At 43.1% G+C, this 20,175-nt stretch overlaps 1 protein-coding gene across 1 annotated transcript in view; it reads right to left on the reverse strand.

Moving 5' to 3' along the window:
* EDA (ectodysplasin A) overlaps positions 1–20,175 on the reverse strand; it is a 186,628-nt gene that overhangs the window by 63,910 nt on the left and 102,543 nt on the right. Inside the window, exon 2 of the mRNA XM_077827034.1 lies at positions 15,888–15,993. Coding sequence (XP_077683160.1) covers positions 15,888–15,993 — 106 coding nt within the window. The remainder of the gene's footprint in view (positions 1–15,887; positions 15,994–20,175) is intronic.

The following is a 20,175-nucleotide window of genomic DNA, read 5'->3' on the forward strand; positions in this document are numbered from 1 at the left end:
TTCCTTTTGGGTTTCTGTAGTTTATCTTCTTTCATTTTTAAGTGATTTTTTAGAGATCAAATGTTTCAAACATGGTTTATTTAAACGAGAACTAATTTAACATTCTTTGTGTTTTCTTTGTATTGTACAACTCTCCATTCTCTAAACTAATGCAGAAGCCAATGTTACAGATAATATAGCATTCTTCCTTTGTGATTCATTGGACACTTCTCTGAATCTTAAAAAAACAAAATACTTTGCACAAGTCTAAAATTAATCTTATAAATTAGACAGAGAAAAGACCTATTTTATTTGTTAGGCAGCAACAATGTGCTCATTGCTACACATGTCAAATATAAAGACCCTACTTCTAAGAATTTATAGTCTAAAAATTGTATCATTCTAAAAACTGCTCTATTAGAATCTGGACATGGATGTCCTCTGTGGCCTTAGGCAAATCTTCTAACTTCTCTGTCTTAGTTTCCCCATTTGTAAAATGAGGATAATATTTACCTACAACTCAGTGGTATGAGTATGAAATCATTAAACGTTTGTAAAGCACTTATCAGTGATAAATATTATCTAGTCCATTCAATGAAAGATTGTTTTCTAACTTTGTTCTTCATTATTTTGACCAATCCAGTTTTAGGTAAATCAAAACATGGGACTTTCATTTGCCTCATGAAATTTCATTTCCCTCAAATGGCAACAGGTAAAAGACAACACATGAAGCTAGCAAACACCTACATGCTACTCATCTTACAAATACTAGTATTATCTGTTGTACCGTGCTCCAGCAACACCCAGGGTACTCAAGCCAAATCAGGACACTTCTATATAATTAAGAACATGTGCTCCTGAAACATTTTTCCTTTTAAAAAGAACCTTGAATTCCTACAATGCATACTCAGCTTCTCCCATGCCATTAATTAAGCATGTGCAATCATTTATAAAGCACAGTGTCAAGGGGCAACTTATCAGCAGAACAAACTACAACTTGTGGCTCTGGCAATTTTGTATGAAAGAGCTTGATATCACCTATTGCAATATCACCCTCAAGAAATCCATAGTAATCTATCTAATTTACATGGAAACATGCAGCTCAGGAAAACACTAATTTTTAGAATGCTTGTACTTTCATCTTCTAACAAAGTACAATGGACTTTATGGATGACTGCTAGTTGATGAAAGGGTTGTGAAAGAATTAAAGGTTTTCATTTAGGCACAGAGAAGAAGAGTATAGCAATCTAGAACAGGGATTTCAAACTCAAATCACCAGGACGGCTGCATGAGGACTAGTACATTGGCCCGAGGGCCGCATCACTGACACCTTTTCATATAAAGATACAAAAGCCCCCGCCTCTGCCCCCTGCCCCGCCCCCACTCCACCCCTTCCATGAGGCCCTGCCCCTGCCCCACCTCTTCCCACCCCTTCCCCAAAGTCCCCACCCCAACTCCGCCCCCTCCCTGCCCCTATTCCGACCCCTTCCCCAAATCCCTGTCTCTGCCCCGCCTCTTCTCCGCCTCCTCCCCTGAGCATGCTGCTCCCCGCTCCTCCCCCTCCCCCCGGAAAGTGCTAAGTGCTACCAAACAGCTGTTTAGTGGCAGGAAGCGCCTGGAGGTAAGCAGAGGGGCAGGGATGCGGCACGCTGGGGGTGGGGAGGGGAGGCGGCGGGTGAGGGGAGCTTGGTGACTGCAGAAAATAACTCCGGGGGGGGTGGGGGTTGGGGGAGCGGGGAGCTTGGCGGGCCGCAATAAATAACTCCACGGGCCGCGCGTTTGAGACCCCTGATCTAGAACATCCACTGTCTTTCAACAGATATTTCTTAAAATAAAATGATCTTCTATACATATGCTACTATCAAACTAGCATTTGGACAGTTTAACAGGCTAATTAAATTACTGATTGTAACACTACACCCCATATTCATCCTAGTAATATTATTATAATATGATTATGGCATAATTGAGATGCATTTTGTACAAAATGGGTCATGTAAGGTGTCATTGGAAAAGTTATGATTGGCTGAATATGATTGTCCTATTTATATGTATGTATCATTTTTGTAACTGAAGTTGGGCCTATTCAAGGTAATGGACCATTAGGAAAAACAATAGGCCTTAGGAGAGGCTTATCTCCCACTTGGTAAACCTTCCTGAAAATGCTCCAGACAGCCTGTAAGGAACGGTTGCTATGACTCAGCAAGGTATGCATGTTACCAGGCCACATGACTTTGCACTCCATTTTGGGATGTCTGTATTTTTCCACCAACTGGTCTGGGAACCAAGTTTGGAACAAAGGGTTCCCACCATATGCTAAATCTATATAAGGCTGGGAGTGACATCACTGTTTGTTCTTCACTCATCCACATCGGAACACTTAAGAGAAGCTCCTAAGGAAAAGGACTTGGAACGGGGGAGGGGATCCCAAGCTGCAAAGCAAGTGCAGCTTGTGCCTTGAGAATCTGCAAGCCTGCTTGTATCATCAGTCAGGGTCAGAAATTGTTAATTCAAATCCTATCCTTCTACTATGTTAAGATTTGTTTGCGTTTTTTTTATTTACTAGGTAATCTGCTTTGATCTGTTTGCTATCACCTATAATCACTTAAAATCTATCTTTTTGTAGTTAATAAACTTATTTTAAGTTTTAAACCAGTAAGTTTGGAGTGAAGTGCTTTGGAATCTTAGCTAAACGGGCAGGGACTGTTGCATTTCCTCTCCACGCTGAAGGAGGGGCAAACTCTATGAGCTTATGCTGTACAGTTCCCTGTGCAGCGCAAGACGACATAATTTTGGGTTTATACTCTGGAGGGGAAGGTGGGGCGTGCCTGGGGAGCTGGGGGTCATCTTAGCTGTAGCCTCTCTATTGTTGGTTCATGCAGTGGCTGGTCAGAGAGCCTTCATGTAATTGCAGCTGGGTGTGTCCCTACCTGTGTGAATGCTGGTGGAAGCGTAGGACCGGGAGCGGGTCTGCAGCTTGTCACAGCAGCACAGTGTGAGAGGGAGCCCAGGCTGGTGAGTCAGAGAGCTCAATGGTACCCCGGTTCGAGGTGGCACCCCAGGGGGAACTCATCACACTGATCTCTGTCTGCATCACTAAATTTTAACAATTCTTGTATACTAGAAGCTTTGTAACTCATGCAAGTATTTTGCAAAAGTACTGGAATAGATTTCAAAGACTCAGTGTGAAATTAATTGGAACTTGATCATTCATTCACCTTAGCACCACACTGTCAGATTTTGTTATTCTTGTTTTTAATATTACATGCCAGATTCTAGGATGAAATACATTCTAGAATATTCAAGGAGTTAAATGAGGAGATATCTGAGCCATTAGCGATTATCTTTGAAAAGTCATGAAAGATGGGAGAGATTCCAGAGGGAAAAGGGAAAATATAGTGCCAATCTATAAAAATAAGGACAACTTGGAGAATTACAGACCAGTCAGTTTAACTTCAGTACCTGGAAAGATAATGGAGCAAATCATTAAGCAATCAATTTGCAAACATCTAGAAGATAATAAGGTAATAAGTAACAGTCAGCATGGATTTGTCAAGAACAAATCGTGTCAAACCAACCTCACAGCTTTCTTTGGACAGGGTAACAAGCCTTGTGAATGGGGGAAATGGTAGATGTGGTATATTTTGACTTTAGTAAGCCCTTTGATGACCTTCTCATGACCTTCTCAAAAACAAACTAAGGAAATACAACTATGGAGCTACTATAAGGTGGGTGCCTAACTGGTTGGAAAACCGTTCCCTGAGAGTAGTTATCAGTGGTTTACAGTCAAGCTGGAAGGGCATATCAAGTGGGGTCCTGCAGGGATCATTCTGGGTCCGGTTCTGTTCAATAAATTCATCAATGATTTAGATAATGGCATTAAGAGTACACTTATAAAGTTTGCGGGCAACACCAAGCTGGGAGGGGTTGCAAGTGCCTTAGAGGATAGGATTAAAATTCAAAATGATCTGGACAAACTAGAGAAATGGTCTGAAGTAAATAGGATGAAATTCAATAACGAAAAATGCAAGTACTCTACTAAGGAAGGAACAATCAGATGCACACATACAAAATGGGAAATGACTGCCCACGAAGGAGTACTGCAGAAAGGAATCTGGGGATTATAGTGGATCACAAGCTAAATATGAATCAACAGTGTAACACTGTTACAGAAAAAAAGCAATCATTCTGAGATGTATTAGCAGGAGTGTTGTAAGCAAGACAGGAGAAGTAATTGTTCCGCTCTACTCCATGCAGATTAGGTCTCAACTGGAGTATTGTGTCCCATTCTGGGTGCCACAATTCAGGAAAGATGTGGAGAAATTGGAGAAAATCCAGAGAAGAGCGACAAAAATGATTAAAGATCTAGAAAACATGACCTATAATGGAAGATTGAAAAAATTGGGTTTGTTTAGCCTGAGGAAGAGAAGACTGAAGGGGACGTTAACAGTTTTCAAGTACGTAAATGGTTGTTACAAGAAGGAGGGAGAAAAATTGTTCTCCTTAACCTCTGAGGACAGGACAGGACAAGAAGCAATGCGTTTAAAGTGCAGCAAGGGCGGTTTAGTTGGACATTAGGAAAAAACTTCCCAACTGTCAGGGTGGTTAAGTACTGTAATAAATTGCCTCAGGAGGCTGTGGAACCTCCATCCTTGGAGATTTTTAAGAGCAGGTTAGACAAACACCTGTTAGGGATGCTCTAGATAATACTTAATCCTGCCATGAGTGCAGGAGATTGGACTACATTACTCTCCACGTCCCTTCTAGGCTTATGATTCTATGATTCAGCTGGAGTCACCCACTGAATCTGTTCCAAATAAAACATACCTGTCAGCATTTTGGGGAGAGAAAATCCTGGGGATTTCATGGTGCTTTAACTTATTTCTTGGAATATGGCCACAATGAAACAATTTCCACTGTGAAATTGCGAAACCTTTAGGGGAGGGGGCAATTTATGAGGCCTGAAGGCTAGGAGAGGAAAACTAACAATAGATGGGCAGAACAAAATTGCAGGCAGAGTTTGGCTAGTTTAGCAAGCATCAAATCATATAGGGCACATAATTTGAATGCTTTTATCTTTCCTTGAAGATGGTGCCAAAGGGAGGGATCAATTCTATGCATACTTTCAAACAGCATCAATGCAAGTTACACACTTATCAAGGTGAGAAGAGAGCACCTGTTGGCAGTGCTTTGGTTTATCCTTTTGGTTAACAGATGACATTTTATTAATTCAAAGTGAAATTATTGATACAGTTTCATGATAAATTAGTTGGGGAAGCTGATTAAATTATACCTTATTTTCTCCCCTATTCCAATTTATTTTCACTTTTAAACTATTCAGAGTTAGAGCAGAAATATCATCAGTAACAGTTTTTACAAAAAGAAAAGAGACATTTAATCATTGTGGTTTAGAATCAAGGAGAATACAGTCTCTACATTCCAGACTTCTCTACAACTCTCAAACCCCTCTCTTCTGCTCCCTCATCTCTGTTGATTCCAGGGTCTCCTCTTTCTCATTCACGGTTGATTCTTTTGATATCCTCTTTCTTTACTGACTTGTATCCCTTACCCTAGCTTAGCTCCCATTCATTTCCCTCAACTCCTGCTTTAGGGAGGTCAAGATCTTCTGGAGAAAGTGCAGGGAATCTAAAGACTTTCTCCACTATAAATTTCTCTCCTACTTTAAGTACAGTAACTCCTCTCTTAACGTTGTAGTTATGTTCCTGAAAAATGTGACTTCAAGTGAAACGATGTTAAGCGAATCCAATTTCCCCATAAGAATGAATGTAAATGGGGGGGTTAGGTTCCAGGGAAATTTTTTTTTTGCCATACAGCACAGTACTATAGTTGGGAGGTGCCCCCGCCTTACTCCACACAGGCACAGCCCACTGGCACTGGAGACAACGAGGCAGGCAAGGAGGCTGAAGGTGCCGTAGGCTAGGAGAAGCATGTTGTGCAGCAGCAGTGGCAGCTTCCCCTACTCTGCAAGCACAAGGGGGTGGGGAGCTCAACCCTTGGCCCACCCAGTCCACCCCTTCCCCCAAACCCCCACCCTTAACCCGCCTCTTCTTCCCCCCCCTCCCCCTTTACTCTGCACGCCGAGTCCTCACTCTTCCTCCCTCCCCCCCGCTTCCTGCCCACGGCAATCAGCTGGCTTGAGATGTTCAGGGGGCAGGCAGGAAGGGGGAGGAGCGAGGACTCGGTGTGCAGCCTCCCCACCCTCCTGTCGGCAGCAATCAGCTGGTTTGCGGTGTTCGGGAGGCACGGGGAGCCTGCGCGCCAAGTCCTTGCTCCTCCCCCCTCTCTCCTGAATGCTGCAAGCCAGCTGATTGCCTTGGGCAGGAGGCGGGGGGAGGAGGGAGAAGGTGCTGATCCGCAGTGTCTGTCAGCGGGCGAGAGGTGCTGTGTGTGTGAGGGGCGTAGAGGAGCTGATGGGGGGCTGCCAGCTGTGGACGTTATAGCAAATCATTGCGCAACTTTTAATGGAGCATGTTCTGTAACCGAGCAGGGACGTAAGATCGAAACAACTTTAAGCGGGGAGTTACTGTAGACTATCTTTCTTGTAATACAGTCTCTCCTCTAGCTTGTAAGCCTATAACTCCCATTAACTTCTCAGACTTTTAGGGCTTGTCTACACTGGCAATTTACAGAGCTGCAACTTTAAAAAAAACACCCCGAAGCACCGCAAGTTTCAGCACTGTAAAGCGCCAGTGTGGACAGTGCACCAGCACAGGGAGCCACACTCCCAGCACTGGTAGCTACGCCCCTCATGGAGGTGGTTTTTTATAAAAGCCACATTTTTTTACACAAGCCACGGCAGCGCTTTAACATTGTCAGTATAGACTAGTCTTCACTTTAATACCACCTCCACCTCTTTTCCCCTTCCTATAGAAGCTTGCTAATTTTTTTCCATGAGAAAGCTGCATCATCCTCTGAGAACTCTTCACAGCCAGCAGACCTTGTGTCATAAAAATAAAGGGAACGGTAATCACCTTTCTGTATAAAGTGCTATAAAATCCCTCCTGGCCAGAGGCAAAACCCTTTCACCTGTAAAGGGTTAAGAAGCTAAGATAACCTCGCTGGCACCTGACCAAAATGACCAATGAGGAGACAAGATACTTTCAAATCTGGAGGGGGTGGGGGAACAAAGCGTCTGTCTGTCTGTGTGATGCTTTTGCCGGGAACAGATCAGGAATGCAGTCTCAAAACTTCTGTTACTTAGTAAGTAATCTAGCTAGAAATGCGTTAGATTTTCTTTTGTTTAATGGCTGGTAAAATAAACTATGCTGAATGAATGTATATTCCTGTTTTTGTGTCTTTTTGTAACTTAAGGTTTTGCCTAGAGGGATTCTCTATGTTTTGAATCTGATTACCCTGTAAGGTATTTACCATCCTGATTTTACAGAGGTGATTCTTTTACCTTTTCTTTAATTAAAATTCTTCTTTTAAAAACCTGATTGATTTTTCATTGTTCTTAAGATCCAAGGGTTTGGGTCTGTGTTCACCTGTACAAATTGGTGAGGATTTTTATCAAGCCTTCCCCAGGAAAGGGGGTGTAGGGCTTGGGAGGATATTTTGGGGAAGACGTCTCCAAGTAGTATCTTTCCCTGTTCTTTGTTTAACACGCTTGGTGATGGCAGCATAGGGTTCAAGGACAAGGCAAAGTTTGTACCTTGGGCAAGTTTTTAACCTAAGCTGGTAAAAATAAACTTGGGGGTCTTTCATGCAGGTCCCCACATCTGTACCCTAGCGCTCAGAGTGGGGAAGGAACCTTGACACCTTGAGTCTCAGTTTTGGTAGATAGAGATCCTAATTACCGAAATAGATTAAAACAGTACTTGAACTGTAAATTATTTACCCTGAAAATGGCGGAGGGGAAGGGCGCTGAAGTTACAGTTTTAAGCTTCCCAGCATTAATTGCTTGTATTTTAAAGAAGCTTGAGATCACACTAGATGATCATAATGGTCTCCTCTGACCTTAATATCTATGAGTCTATGATTTGGCATGATAAGGTGCTATGCAAAATGAAAAAAAAAAAACCAAGGAGTCCTTGTGGCACCTTAGAAACTAACGAATTTATTTGGGCATAAGCTTTCATGGGCTAAAACCTATCTGATGAAGTGGGTTTTAGCCCATGAAAGTTTATGCCCAAATAAATTTGTTAGTCTCTAAGGTGCCATAAGGACTCCTCGTTGTTTTTGCTGATACAGACTAACATGGCTACCACTCTGAAACCTATGCAAATTGAGTAAGCTATGTTTTACTTAAGAATTTTGGCATTTCACTTAGAAGAGCTAAAAAAGGTTAAATTATATGACCTCAAGTATGAAGTTTAATGCTGGCAATATGCAATTTATAATTTTAAAGAATTTTGTTTAATGCTTAAAATGTACTTAGAGTATCTGAAACTGGAGAACAGAATGAAATTGCTATATTAAGAACCACCAACCTTTCGGGATGTATATCTATGGGAGAAGACTCAAAGAACTGGTGTCAAGAGGGACTGATATCGGTCTCCATTTCCCCTGCATGCATTGCTCTTGGACCCCATCACTACTATCCAAGCACCTAATAAACAGAAGTAAATTTATTTTCACAACACTGCATTTTAGAGACTGTGAATAGAGGTACACATTGTCATGGTGACAGGATTAGCTGCACCTCTATCCTATTCCTGGTCTGAGTGCTCCCCAGGTGTTAGTCCTGGTCTGAGTGCTCCCCAGATGTTAGACAGTCTTTGTGCTTTACTTTTCCTGTGTGTGTGCTCGTGTGTGAATATATATATTTATCAGCATTGATATAGATCAATCACACCATTTTCCCACACTTATACTAGGATCTTTTCCTGGGCTACAGTAACCTTCATATCAACTGTGTTTACCAAGCAGGTGGCAACTGGGATCAGTGCCGGCAGTGCATCTCTTTGGGAGTCTGTGACCAGTGGTGAAGATAGTGACCAGACAGCCTATTTAAAAGTGAAGTACTATTCAATGTTAACAATAGAAACAAAGCATTTAGAGAAAAAGAATTTTAAAACAGTCTACATGCATCTTACCTAGAGGCTTATCATCCTATGATGGTAGCCGAGGCAAGGCCTAGCTTCTTCAGACGCCCCCAGCTCTCCCTGAAAAAGCACAAGAACAAATCCGCACGGACACACCCCTGGAATCCCGACCTGGGGTATTCCATCTTCTACCCAAGATCCATAAACCTGGAAATCCTGGACGCCCCATCATCTCAGGCATTGGCACCCTGACAGCAGAATTGTCTGGCTATGTAGACTCCCTCCTCAGGCCCTAGGCTACCAGCACTCCCAGCTATCTTCGAAACACCACTGAATTCCTGAGGAAACTACAATCCATCAGTGACCTTCCTGAAAACACCATCCTGGCCACTATGGATGTAGAAGCCCTCTACACCAACATTCCACACAAAGATGGACTACAAGCCGTCAGGTGCAGTATCCCCGATAATGTCACGGCAAACCTGGTGGCTGAACTTTGTGACTTTGTCCTCACCTATAACTATTTCACATTTGGGGACAATGTATACCTTCAAATCAGCGGCACTGGTATGGGTACCCGCATGGCCCCACAGTATGCCAACATTTTTATGGCTGACTTAGAACAACGCTTCCTCAGCTCTCGTCCCCTAATGCCCCTACTCTACTTGCGCTACACTGATGACATCTTCATCATCTGGACCCAGGGAAAAGAAGCCCTTGAGGAATTCCACCATGAATTCAACAATTTCCATCCCACGATCAACCTCAGTCTGGACCAGTGCACACAAGAGATCCACTTCCTGGACACTATAGTGCTAATAAGCGATGGTCACATAAACACCATCCTATACCGGAAACCTACTGACTGCTGTGCCTACCTACATGCCTCCAGCTTTCATCCAGACCACACCACATGATCCATTGTCTACAGCCAAGCTCTACGATACAATCGCATTTGCTCCAACCCCTCAGACAAACACCGGCAAGATCTCTATCAAGTGTTCTTACAATTATAATACCCACCTGCTGAAGTGAAGAAACAGATTGACAGAGCCAGAAGAGTACCCAGAAGTTACCTACTACAGGACAGGCCCAACAAAGAAAATAATAGAATGCCACTAGCCATCACCTTCAGCCCCAACTAAAACCTCTCCAACGCATCATCAAGGATCTACAACTTATCCTGAAGGATGACCCATCACTCTCACAAATCTTGGGAGACAGGCCAGTCCTTGCTTACAGACAGCCCCCCAATCTGAAGCAAATACTCACCAGCAACCACACACCACACAACAAAAACACTAACCCAGGAACCTATCCTTGCAACAAAGCCTGTTGTCAACTGTGTCCACATATCTATTCAGGGGACACCATCATAGGGCCTAATCACATCAGCCACACTATCAGAGGCTCGTTCACCTGCACATCTACCAATGTGATATATGCCATCATGTGCCAGCAATGCCCCTCTTCCATGTACATTGGACAAACTGGACAGTCCCTACGTAAAAGAATAAATGGACACAAATCAGACGTCAAGAACTATAACATTCAAAAACCAGTCGGAGAACACTTCAATCTCTTTGGTCACTCGATTACAAACCTAAAAGTGGCAATTCTTCAACAAAAAAACTTCAAAAACAGACTCCAACGAGAGACTGCTGAATTGGAATTCATTTGCAAACTGGATGCAATTAACTTCAGCTTGAATAAAGACTGGGAGTGGATGGGTCATTACACAAAGTAAAACTATTTCCCCATGTTTATTCCCCCCCCACACACACTGTTCCTCAGATGTTCTTGTCAACTGCTGGAAATGGCCCAACTTGATTATCACTACAAAAGGTTTTCTCCCCCCTGCTCTCCTGGTGGTAATAGCTCACCTTACCTGATCACTCTCTTTACAGCGTGTATGGTAACACTCATTGTTTCATGTTCTCTGTGTATATAAATCTCCCCACTGTATTTTCCACTGAATGCATCCGATGAAGTGAGCTGTAGCTCATGAAAGCTTATGCTCAAATAAATTGGTTAGTCTCTAAGGTGCCACAAGTATTCCTTTTCTTTTTGCGGATACAGACTAACACGGCTACTACTCTGAAACCTGTATCAGTAACCTTTCCCCAAAAAGCTATTAAAAACTACCCCTTGGAGGGTAGAGATGCAGGAGAGAGAGTAGCTTTTTTCAAGCAGTTTGGTAGGCTCAGCAGGAGACTGGGCTTCCCTATTTGTCCCCATAACAACCCTTAAGTGTTTATCATAGGGTCGCTTATCTTGAGCCACTGTTTTCTCCCTGCATGTTTCCTTACAGCGAGATATTAAACCAAACCAATACGGTATTTTTTTAAACAATCTTATTAATTGTAATAGGACGCTGATGCAGTGTTTAGATTCTTGGGAAACTCTAGAACATATGTTTTTAGTTTCAAGTTTTTTTGTGTGGTTCCAGCAGAGATTATTATCTCTTAAGCCTAGCCAGCTAGACAATTTTTTAAAAGGTTTAACATAAAATGTTGTTGAACTGCAACATTGAGTACCATACATAGGGGGCCGATTCAGGAAAGCAAACCTATCAAGAAAGGACTTAAGCATTATACCTAAGAGCCTTCCTGAATCAGGCCACACATAATAGGATGTACAGAGATGAAAGTAAAGCACTAGAATAAATTCTATGCAAAAATTAGTCAGAAGGTTATGATTAGCCATAGCAAACTAATCACTTTCTGTCTTTTTGGTCATGGAAAAGTGGAGATTTTTTTCATTAGTTAGATTCATGCTATCTACTGATGTAAAATGACTTACTCTTGGATACTGACAAAAGCCTTAATCCTCAGGTGAGCCACAGTTCTGGTAGGTGAACTAAGGAAGAGAGGTGGGGTCAAAGCTGACACATTTCTACAACCCCACCATCCTGGAAGTTATTGGGGCTAGGCTGTAGCAATTGCCAAGCTGTAGTTAGGTTATTATTACTAATAATCATTTATATAGCACTATGCTTTGCATAGAGTTTGAAAGAGATTATAAAAAATACAACCCCTACTCCAAAGAGTTTGCAATTGTAATCAGACCAATTCAAAACGTGAAGATAGACAAACTAAAGGGGTAGGGAAAGAAGAAACAAGTGTTACAACAAAGAATGTGAATCACTACATCATGAGTGAATTATATATATAGATAGATTCTCATATTTTGAAATAAAGACTGAGGAAGGGAAAGAAGAATAGGCAAGTGAAGTTGACTGATGCACAGGATGTATGATGTTATTCCAGGGTTAGGGAGCAGTTTGAAGAATGTTTCTTCTAATTACTCATCTCTCTGTACCCAAGTTAGCGAATCCTACTAACCTTTCACATATCTATGCAGAAACACAAGACAAACTATATTATACTATGTGAAAGATGCCCACAATCAATCAGGTGACGGAGTATGAGATAACTGCCCAGATCTTCCAAAAATGCATCAATGCAAACATGATTGTGCAACATGGGAGGTATACAGGGGGGAAAATGCTTTAGCATGGATGTCCTGAACTATATTACCTGTAATGATGTCAGATGAATGAGACAAATTTTGATTACATTCAACTTGTTTCTACTATAGTGCAAAGTAATGTTTCTACTATAGCAGGGATCAGCAACCTTTGACACATGGCCTGTCAGGGTAAGCCCCCTAACGGGCTGGGATGGTTTGTTTACCTGCTGCGTCCACAGGTTTGGCCGATCGCAGCTCTCACTGGCCGTGGTTCGCCACTCCAGGCCAATGGGGCTGCAGGAAGCGGCTGCCAGCACATCCCTTGGCCCATGCCACTTCTTGCAGCCCCCATTGGCCTAGAGCGGCGAACCACGGCCAGTGGGAGCTGTGATCACCCGAACCTGCGGATGCCGCAGGTAAACAAACCGGCTCGGCCCACCAGGAGGCTTACCCTGGGGGGCCACATGCCAAAGGTTGCCGATCCCTGTACTATAGTGTCAAAAGACAATTAAAAAACCCAAGGGTCTCCACTCCTGTGGTTTGAGACCCAAATTTTGATTTCTTAATTTTTTACCAGGCTGGTGAGTTGATAAACACTTAAATTTCTGGTGCTGTTTTTTTATTTTCTTGGCTCAGGCTTTTAAGAAGTGGTTATTTACCTGGCTCTTGGCCATGATGGACTTAAACTCCTCTCTGAGTTTGTGGGCAATTTGTCTGTAAATTCTGAAGTGAATCCCTGTTAGTATAATCATATTTGGAGAGAACCGCTTGGTAATTTGCGATTCTCATTTATAAGCTCGCCATAGAGTTGCTTTTTCTGCCTACAGGATTCCTTGTCCCTATGTGTGGATATCTGTTGTCCCTGCCTATACCTCTCATTTGCAGCCATCACCTCTAATGATCCTGGCACCAGGTGAAAGAAGAATTGTTCAAAACCCTGTGCTGGAACTTGGTAACTTTGGTTAGCCTTTTTAGATGTGGGTTGTATGGAGGCTACAGCCTGCCATAACAATCTAGTGAGATTTAAGAGGTCTTCATTGATAGGCAGTGCCACTCAACCAGGGACTGCAGTACACAAGATGTTTAGTAGCCTGTGAGGGTTCTCCTGGATATCTTCTACAGGAGCTGAGCAGAGGCCACTCTCCTCATGAGCTCCTGTAATGACTTACAGTTGTTAGGCATAGATGGTATAGGCTCAGGAGCAATAGCTTCATCTGGGGAAGAGGATGATATAAAGAATGGGATCCACTGAGGTTCATTTTTAAGTTCCTCTTCTGCCTGTGCCTTAGAGATAAGAACCTGAGGAGGTGGTGGTTTGGTGGAAGTGACTTTTTCAGTAAGTTGAGGCTCTGGAGATTGAGGTCTTGACTGCACTGTTGAAGTGGATCTGCTAGCATGAGGAATAGCCACAATGTGTCTGATAAGGCCAACACACAGGTCCCCAAGGGTTAATATCCCTAGAGAGGGAACTATTGCTAGTATAAGATTCCACTCTGGAATGACGAGCTGTCAAGGAAGGAAAAAGTCTGTAACCCAATAATGATGCCACAGGAAAGGCTTCCCTACTGCTTCCTAACTGAAGATCAGAAGGAATATTCTTCAGGCAGGACAGCTGAAGTGCCAATGGGTGTGGATCATGGGCTAAGATAGAATGTCTTCACCAGCACTGTGGGTAAACTTTGTACGTAGTGGGTATTAGTACTCCTGACTGATGCAAACTTAGCTGAGATGAGTGGAGAGTCCAGGATGGATGAAATCATGAGATCTCTAGCTACTATATATGATTGTGGTATAGCCAGTACCAATAGAGTCAGTAATGGGAAGGACTGTACTGAATGTGAGATGGAAAGCAATTGCTGATACCGAGCTAGTCAGTGCTGAGAGAGTAATCGGCATTGACCTAGTTGGTATCAAAATCGTTGGTACTGGGGTTATCTGTAGTGGAAGAAATTGAACCACTGCAGTAGAAGACAGCAGTACTAGGTCCTGTGACGAAGTCTGCTCAGTGCCAGATTCAGGTAAGTTCTCAGTTGGTACTCAGGCCTCATGTTTATGGGCTGAATGGCTGATCAAGAAGTCTCTCCTGGTCTTTGAGCAATACTTTTTTCCCCTTGAGGTATAAGATAACTTAAAGGCTTTAGATGATGGCTTTAGAGACTGTGACTGATGCGTCTTCTCTCTAGTGGACTTCTGGGGATTTCTCCCTCTTTCACAGGACGAGGTCTTCAGAATCGAAAGGGCTACTGAAGGTACAAAGGCTTATGAAGCACTCCTCAATGAAACAATCTGGGTGCTTAGTATTCTGGGAGTGACCCAGATACAAGGTTGGATGTGTGAAGTTTTTCATGAAGTATATTCTCAGTTGGCTCTATCTAGATTTCTTTGTTCATCTAGAGAAGGATCTACATACAGTGCATCTCTCTGAAATGTGGCCTTCTTCTAAAGAAAAAGCACCTCACGTGCCCGTTGTTTACAGGTATGGCTGCTTGACAGGACAGACAATTTTTAAAACCCAGGGATTTTCTCACTGGCATCCTAAACAAAAGAAGAATAACCACAGTATTTGCATACCAACCCAGAAAAAAAGGGAGAGAATTCGCTCAAAAACAGAGAGAGAGAAAGGAACACTATCAAAAACCTACCACTATCTGACTACTGACTAATTATTATGTAAACTAAGTTTATCAAAACTCTTTTATAAGTGCTGAATAACAGTAAGCTATGAGGCATCAAGCTGTGAGCTGACAAGGAACTGAGAGGGAGTTGGGTGGCCCCATCTCTTTCTGACCCTGGTTGGGAGCAGGAAGACACTCAGGATGTATGTGTCGCCCCAATTTCTGACCAAAAGTGTCTGGCTCAAGTGCTTGGGTGCACGCACACCCGCAGTACAATATATATGTACACAAACACTCAAAGAACATTAAGTATTTAGAGGTTAAGCGGTGTGGAGCTTGGACCAATCTATTCTACAACCACACACAGTGTCCCAGTTACAACACATCTCCACTCTGTAGCGTAGTGCTGTTCACAGCTGTTTAGCCTGCACAACAACCTATTCAACATGGATTTTAAGGAAATAGGGAGCAAAGGCAGTATATGAACAAATCATGTCAGTATGCAAGCCAAAGGCCTTACTGTTAGACAAGATGAATTCCCTTATTGAGTCATTATAAAAAATAATGATAGTTGGGGCAAACAACAATTGGTTAGGATATTAATTTTAATATCACTGACTAGACAGTGTAGTGTGGAAACAGGAATTTATGGAACTAATGATCTGGATGCCAAGTAAGTTCAGGGAGGCACTACGAGACAGGAGCTCCCTTGTTAACTTACACAATCCACCATATATTCACTACCTGAAAAAACTGCTTGTCCCTCACTTGTCTGTGAAAATGAGAAATGCAATTTAAGAAATAAAGACAAACTCACCATCAGGTCCTTCACTACTTTTACTCCTTTTATTTCGGCGGACATGCCTAGTTTCTTCTTCAAGATGTGATTTTTCTTCAGGGAGGAAGAAATTCAGCAAGGCCAGCTGGAACAGTAAGAACATCAAGTTAAGGTTTCTTTACCAACAAATTATCACTGCCAGACTGACTGACCTCCATCTCTTTAGCAGAGATTGGAGTCTTGATATCAATAACTTCTTAATTCCATGAAGAATAGTTTATCTAAAATTGATTAGCAGAACAGCATAAAATGCTAGCCTGCTATCTGAATTTCTGATGCACCCATAAGCAGCGTAATGATCTCAGGATCTCAGTTTTCTTGGTCAGTCATATGTCAGACTTATAGAGTACATGACTTTCCTATGTAAAGAGTACTCCTGTATGCCTGTGATGAGAGAACAGGTATGAGATTAGGAATGAGGAGTCATTATTTTAGTGCTAATTCTGTCAAATGAATCAGCATTACATTGGCCAAAGTCACTTTATTTCCCTATTTGTAAATGACAGATAACATTTTTCTATATTGCAAAGGTGAGATTAATTAGTCCATGCTTGCACAGAGCGGTGAAGATTTTAAATGCTGAAGTATATACATTTATTACATGGGGAATGATAGTGACCACAATATTTAGGTTTTCTAGCACTTTCCATTATAAAAAAAAAAGTTTCCTTTAAAATATTTTTTTTAAGAGCTCTGATAGTTACATGGTTTGCAACAGTACTTTGAATGTTGGCAACAAGACAGTTCTGGAGTTAAAGAGGTGCCTTTTGCTCTCTCCATGAAAATCCAAATCAGACTGAGCTGAGCTATAAGATGCTGAAAATCTCCATTTTCTGTCTGTGCTTTCCCAATAGCACTTGCTACAGACTGACTGCTAAAATAGCATAACATATTATCAGCATTGTGCATAGACTGTCCCCAAATCTCTCCTCAGCATATGACATGTAGCTGATCCTCTAGACAGGACACAAGCGAAGTGATGCTTCATCTTCTCCTCCCTGGTACTTTCCTCCATCCAAATATCCTTTGACCTAGGGGAAGGTGCAATGTGCTGGGAATCAGACCACCAGGATTCTTACATTCACCTCTCCTATTGTCTGATATTAGTTTATGTGCCTTTTACATCTCTTATTACTGAGGAAGACCTTATATCTTACTGAGAGGTTAAAGGTGTAGGCCACTTAGTCACACTACTTTCTGGAAACTCTGCCAAATGTTAGTATTTTTCTATGTGATCTGTAAAATGAGGAAACTCAGGCTTATCTACGTTCATAGAAGGTAACATAACATGTGAAAATGTTGCTTTAAATGACATGTCCAGAATAGGGTTGCCAACTTTCTACTTGCACAAAACCGAACGTCCTTGCCCCATGCCCCGCCCCTCTTCAGAAGCTCCGCCCCTTCTCTGAGGCTCTGCCCCCACTCACTCAACACCCACCCACCCCCTTGGTTGCTCGCTCTCCCCACCCTCACTCGTTCATCTTCACCGGGCTGGCTCAAGGGGTTGGGGTGCGGGAGGGAGTGAGGGCTCCATCTGGGGGCACAGGCTCTGGGATGGGTCTGGGGATGAGGGGTTTGGGGTGCAGAAGGGTGCTCTGGGCTGGGACTGAGGAGTTTGGAGGGTGGGAGGGGATCAGGGCTGGGGTAGGGGCTCGGGCTCTTGTGTGGGGCCGGGGATGAGGGGTTCGGAGGGCAGGAGGGGGATCAGGGCTGGGGCAAGGGGTTGGGGCAATGTGGGGGGTGAGGGCTCTGGGATGGGGAAGAGGGGTTAGGGTGCAGGAAGGTTCTCTGGGCTGGGACTGAGGGGTTCAGAGGGAAGGAGGGGATCAGGCCTGGGGTAGGGGGTCAGGGGTGTAGGCTCTGGACAGTGCTTACCTCAAGCAGCTCCGGAAGCAGCGGCATGTCTCCCCTCCAGCTCATACACAGAGGCGTGGCCAGGCGACTCTGCACACTGCCCTGACACTCCTGGCCAATGGGAGCTGTAGGGGTGGTGCTTGGGGCAGGGCCACTGTGCAGAACCTCCTGGCTGCCCCTACACGTAGGAGTCGGAGAGGGGACATGCCGCTGCTTCTGGGACCCACGTGGAGCCATGGCAGGCAGGGAACCTGCCTTAGCCCCCTGCGCCGCTGACCGGACTTTTAATGCTCCGGTCAGTGGTCAAGACTGGAGCCACCACGGTCGCCTTTTTGACTGGGCATTCTGGTTGAAAACCGGACATCTGGCAACCCTAGTCCAGAATCACACAGGAAGTTGTATGTGGTAAAAAACACGCTGATAGAACCTAGTTTCCTGGGTGACATTCAATTACCTTAACCATAAGACCATCCTTTCTCTTTCTGCAGTCTGTGTCTCTTTCACTACATGACCTTCAACTTATGAAGCAAATGTGGTAGGAGTCCTATAGACAATAGCCTCATTCACTGTACAACTTGTGATACATTGCTAACCACCATCCATCCTATTCACTGAATGAGGCAAAATGTAGAATGCTGAAAAATAGTATGTGATCCTGTTTCACCTAGGAGGGTGATGAAGCACCTAGGGAGGTGGTGGAATCTCCATCCTTAGAGGTTTTTAAGGCCCGGTTTGACAAAGCCCTGGCAGGGATGATTTAGTTGGTGTTGGTCCTGCTTTGAGCAGGGGGTTGGACTAGATGATCTCCAGTGGTCTCTTCCAACCCTAATATTTTATGAGTCTATGAATTCTATGATTCTATGTAACTAAAGACTATATCATAATATATACACATAATCAATATATACATAGATATACAAGCCACAGAATAAAAATTTAAAAAAACCTCTTCAAACAGGGATTAATCCTGGCAATATATGTACTATTGGCACACTACACTCAGTGGTATCCAATGTACATATTGCTAAATTAAAATTGATCTGTGCTTGTTCTATAGTCTAAAATGTGAAATTTCAATATTTGCAATTAAAATGAGAAAATTTAGAATAAAAAGCAATGTGTCTCAACTCGAAGGCAAAAACAAGCTCCCTATTCATAGTATGATATCTGCCCTTTATGTCATTAGAAGGTTCAAGAGAATGCCATGTCAAATGTCAAGACACAAATCAATCATCACAAAAGGGGGTTTGAAATCCATACAGACTTTTGCTTCCATTACTTGGACCTCATTTTCAAACAAACAAACTTAAGTTCCCTTTTACATTAGAATATTATTCTCATCTATTTCAAGCCATCTGTAATGTTAAAAAAACCCTAAAGTTTCCATACTAATTCTTTACACCATAGAGCTTTCTGATTTTCTACAATAAGGTTAGGTAGCAACACATGGAGATTTTGGAGATCCTAGCTGGAAAATAATTAAATGAAACTAAAGATGACGGATGCAGTCATTTCTAATTATTCTCTGAATAACTGGTACTCACTTGCTAATGTATTAAGCTCCTTCATAGGCCCTTGACTTATGCATTGTTAGGGCTGCAGATTTGTTATAGCATTTTTTCTAAAATAAAAAAATCATGGAACAATCATGGTAAATGTAGTAAAAGTCATGGGATTAGTGATTGCTCTGTGATATTTGATAAAAAATGCCCAGACAAATGAGGGGGCAATGACCATCTGCAGCAGCACCCTACATGCTAGCACTGCAACCCTCATCTACTCTGGTGAGGCGAGGAGGCCCCGAGACAGGAGGGGCTAAGAGTGTGCCTCCTCTGGCTCACCCCAGGCACGGGCAGTGGTTGCTCGTGTCCTGCAGGTGTGGGCCCAGCTACCTGCTCCAGACATTGCAAACTGGCATATGGGTCGCAGTGCCCTTCGCTCAGGTTTGGCTCTGCTGCCCCTCCATCATGACAGGAGGAAGGAAGCAGGAAGTAGAGCCAGATCTGAGAGAGGAGTGCTGTGACCCTGTGTGCCCTGTCACAACACACAGAGCCGTGCCCAGCCCTGCAGACATAGGAGCCGTTGCTGCAAGGTGAACTTCCTCTCCAACTCTTCTCTCCAAATGGGGCCTCCCCTTTGCATTGGGCTGGCAACCCACCTAGAGCCTTCCTGCAGGAAGTCACTGTCAGAGAAATCTTGCATCTGATCTTCTCTGCTCTGTGACAAGCCTGCAATCTTGTCAAGAGGCATCTCTCTCTCTCTCTACTGTAAGTCTCACTGGACACTAGCATTTAGACATCTTTACGGGCCTTTAAATACAATTACGTCCAATATATCATGAATAATACCTTATACCTGGAGGAGAACGATCTTTATAATCTGATGCAGACTAGCCCAGAGACATGTAGTGTCA

This window comes from Eretmochelys imbricata, chromosome 9 (genome assembly GCF_965152235.1).
Source record: "Eretmochelys imbricata isolate rEreImb1 chromosome 9, rEreImb1.hap1, whole genome shotgun sequence".
NCBI lineage: Eukaryota > Metazoa > Chordata > Testudines > Cheloniidae > Eretmochelys > Eretmochelys imbricata.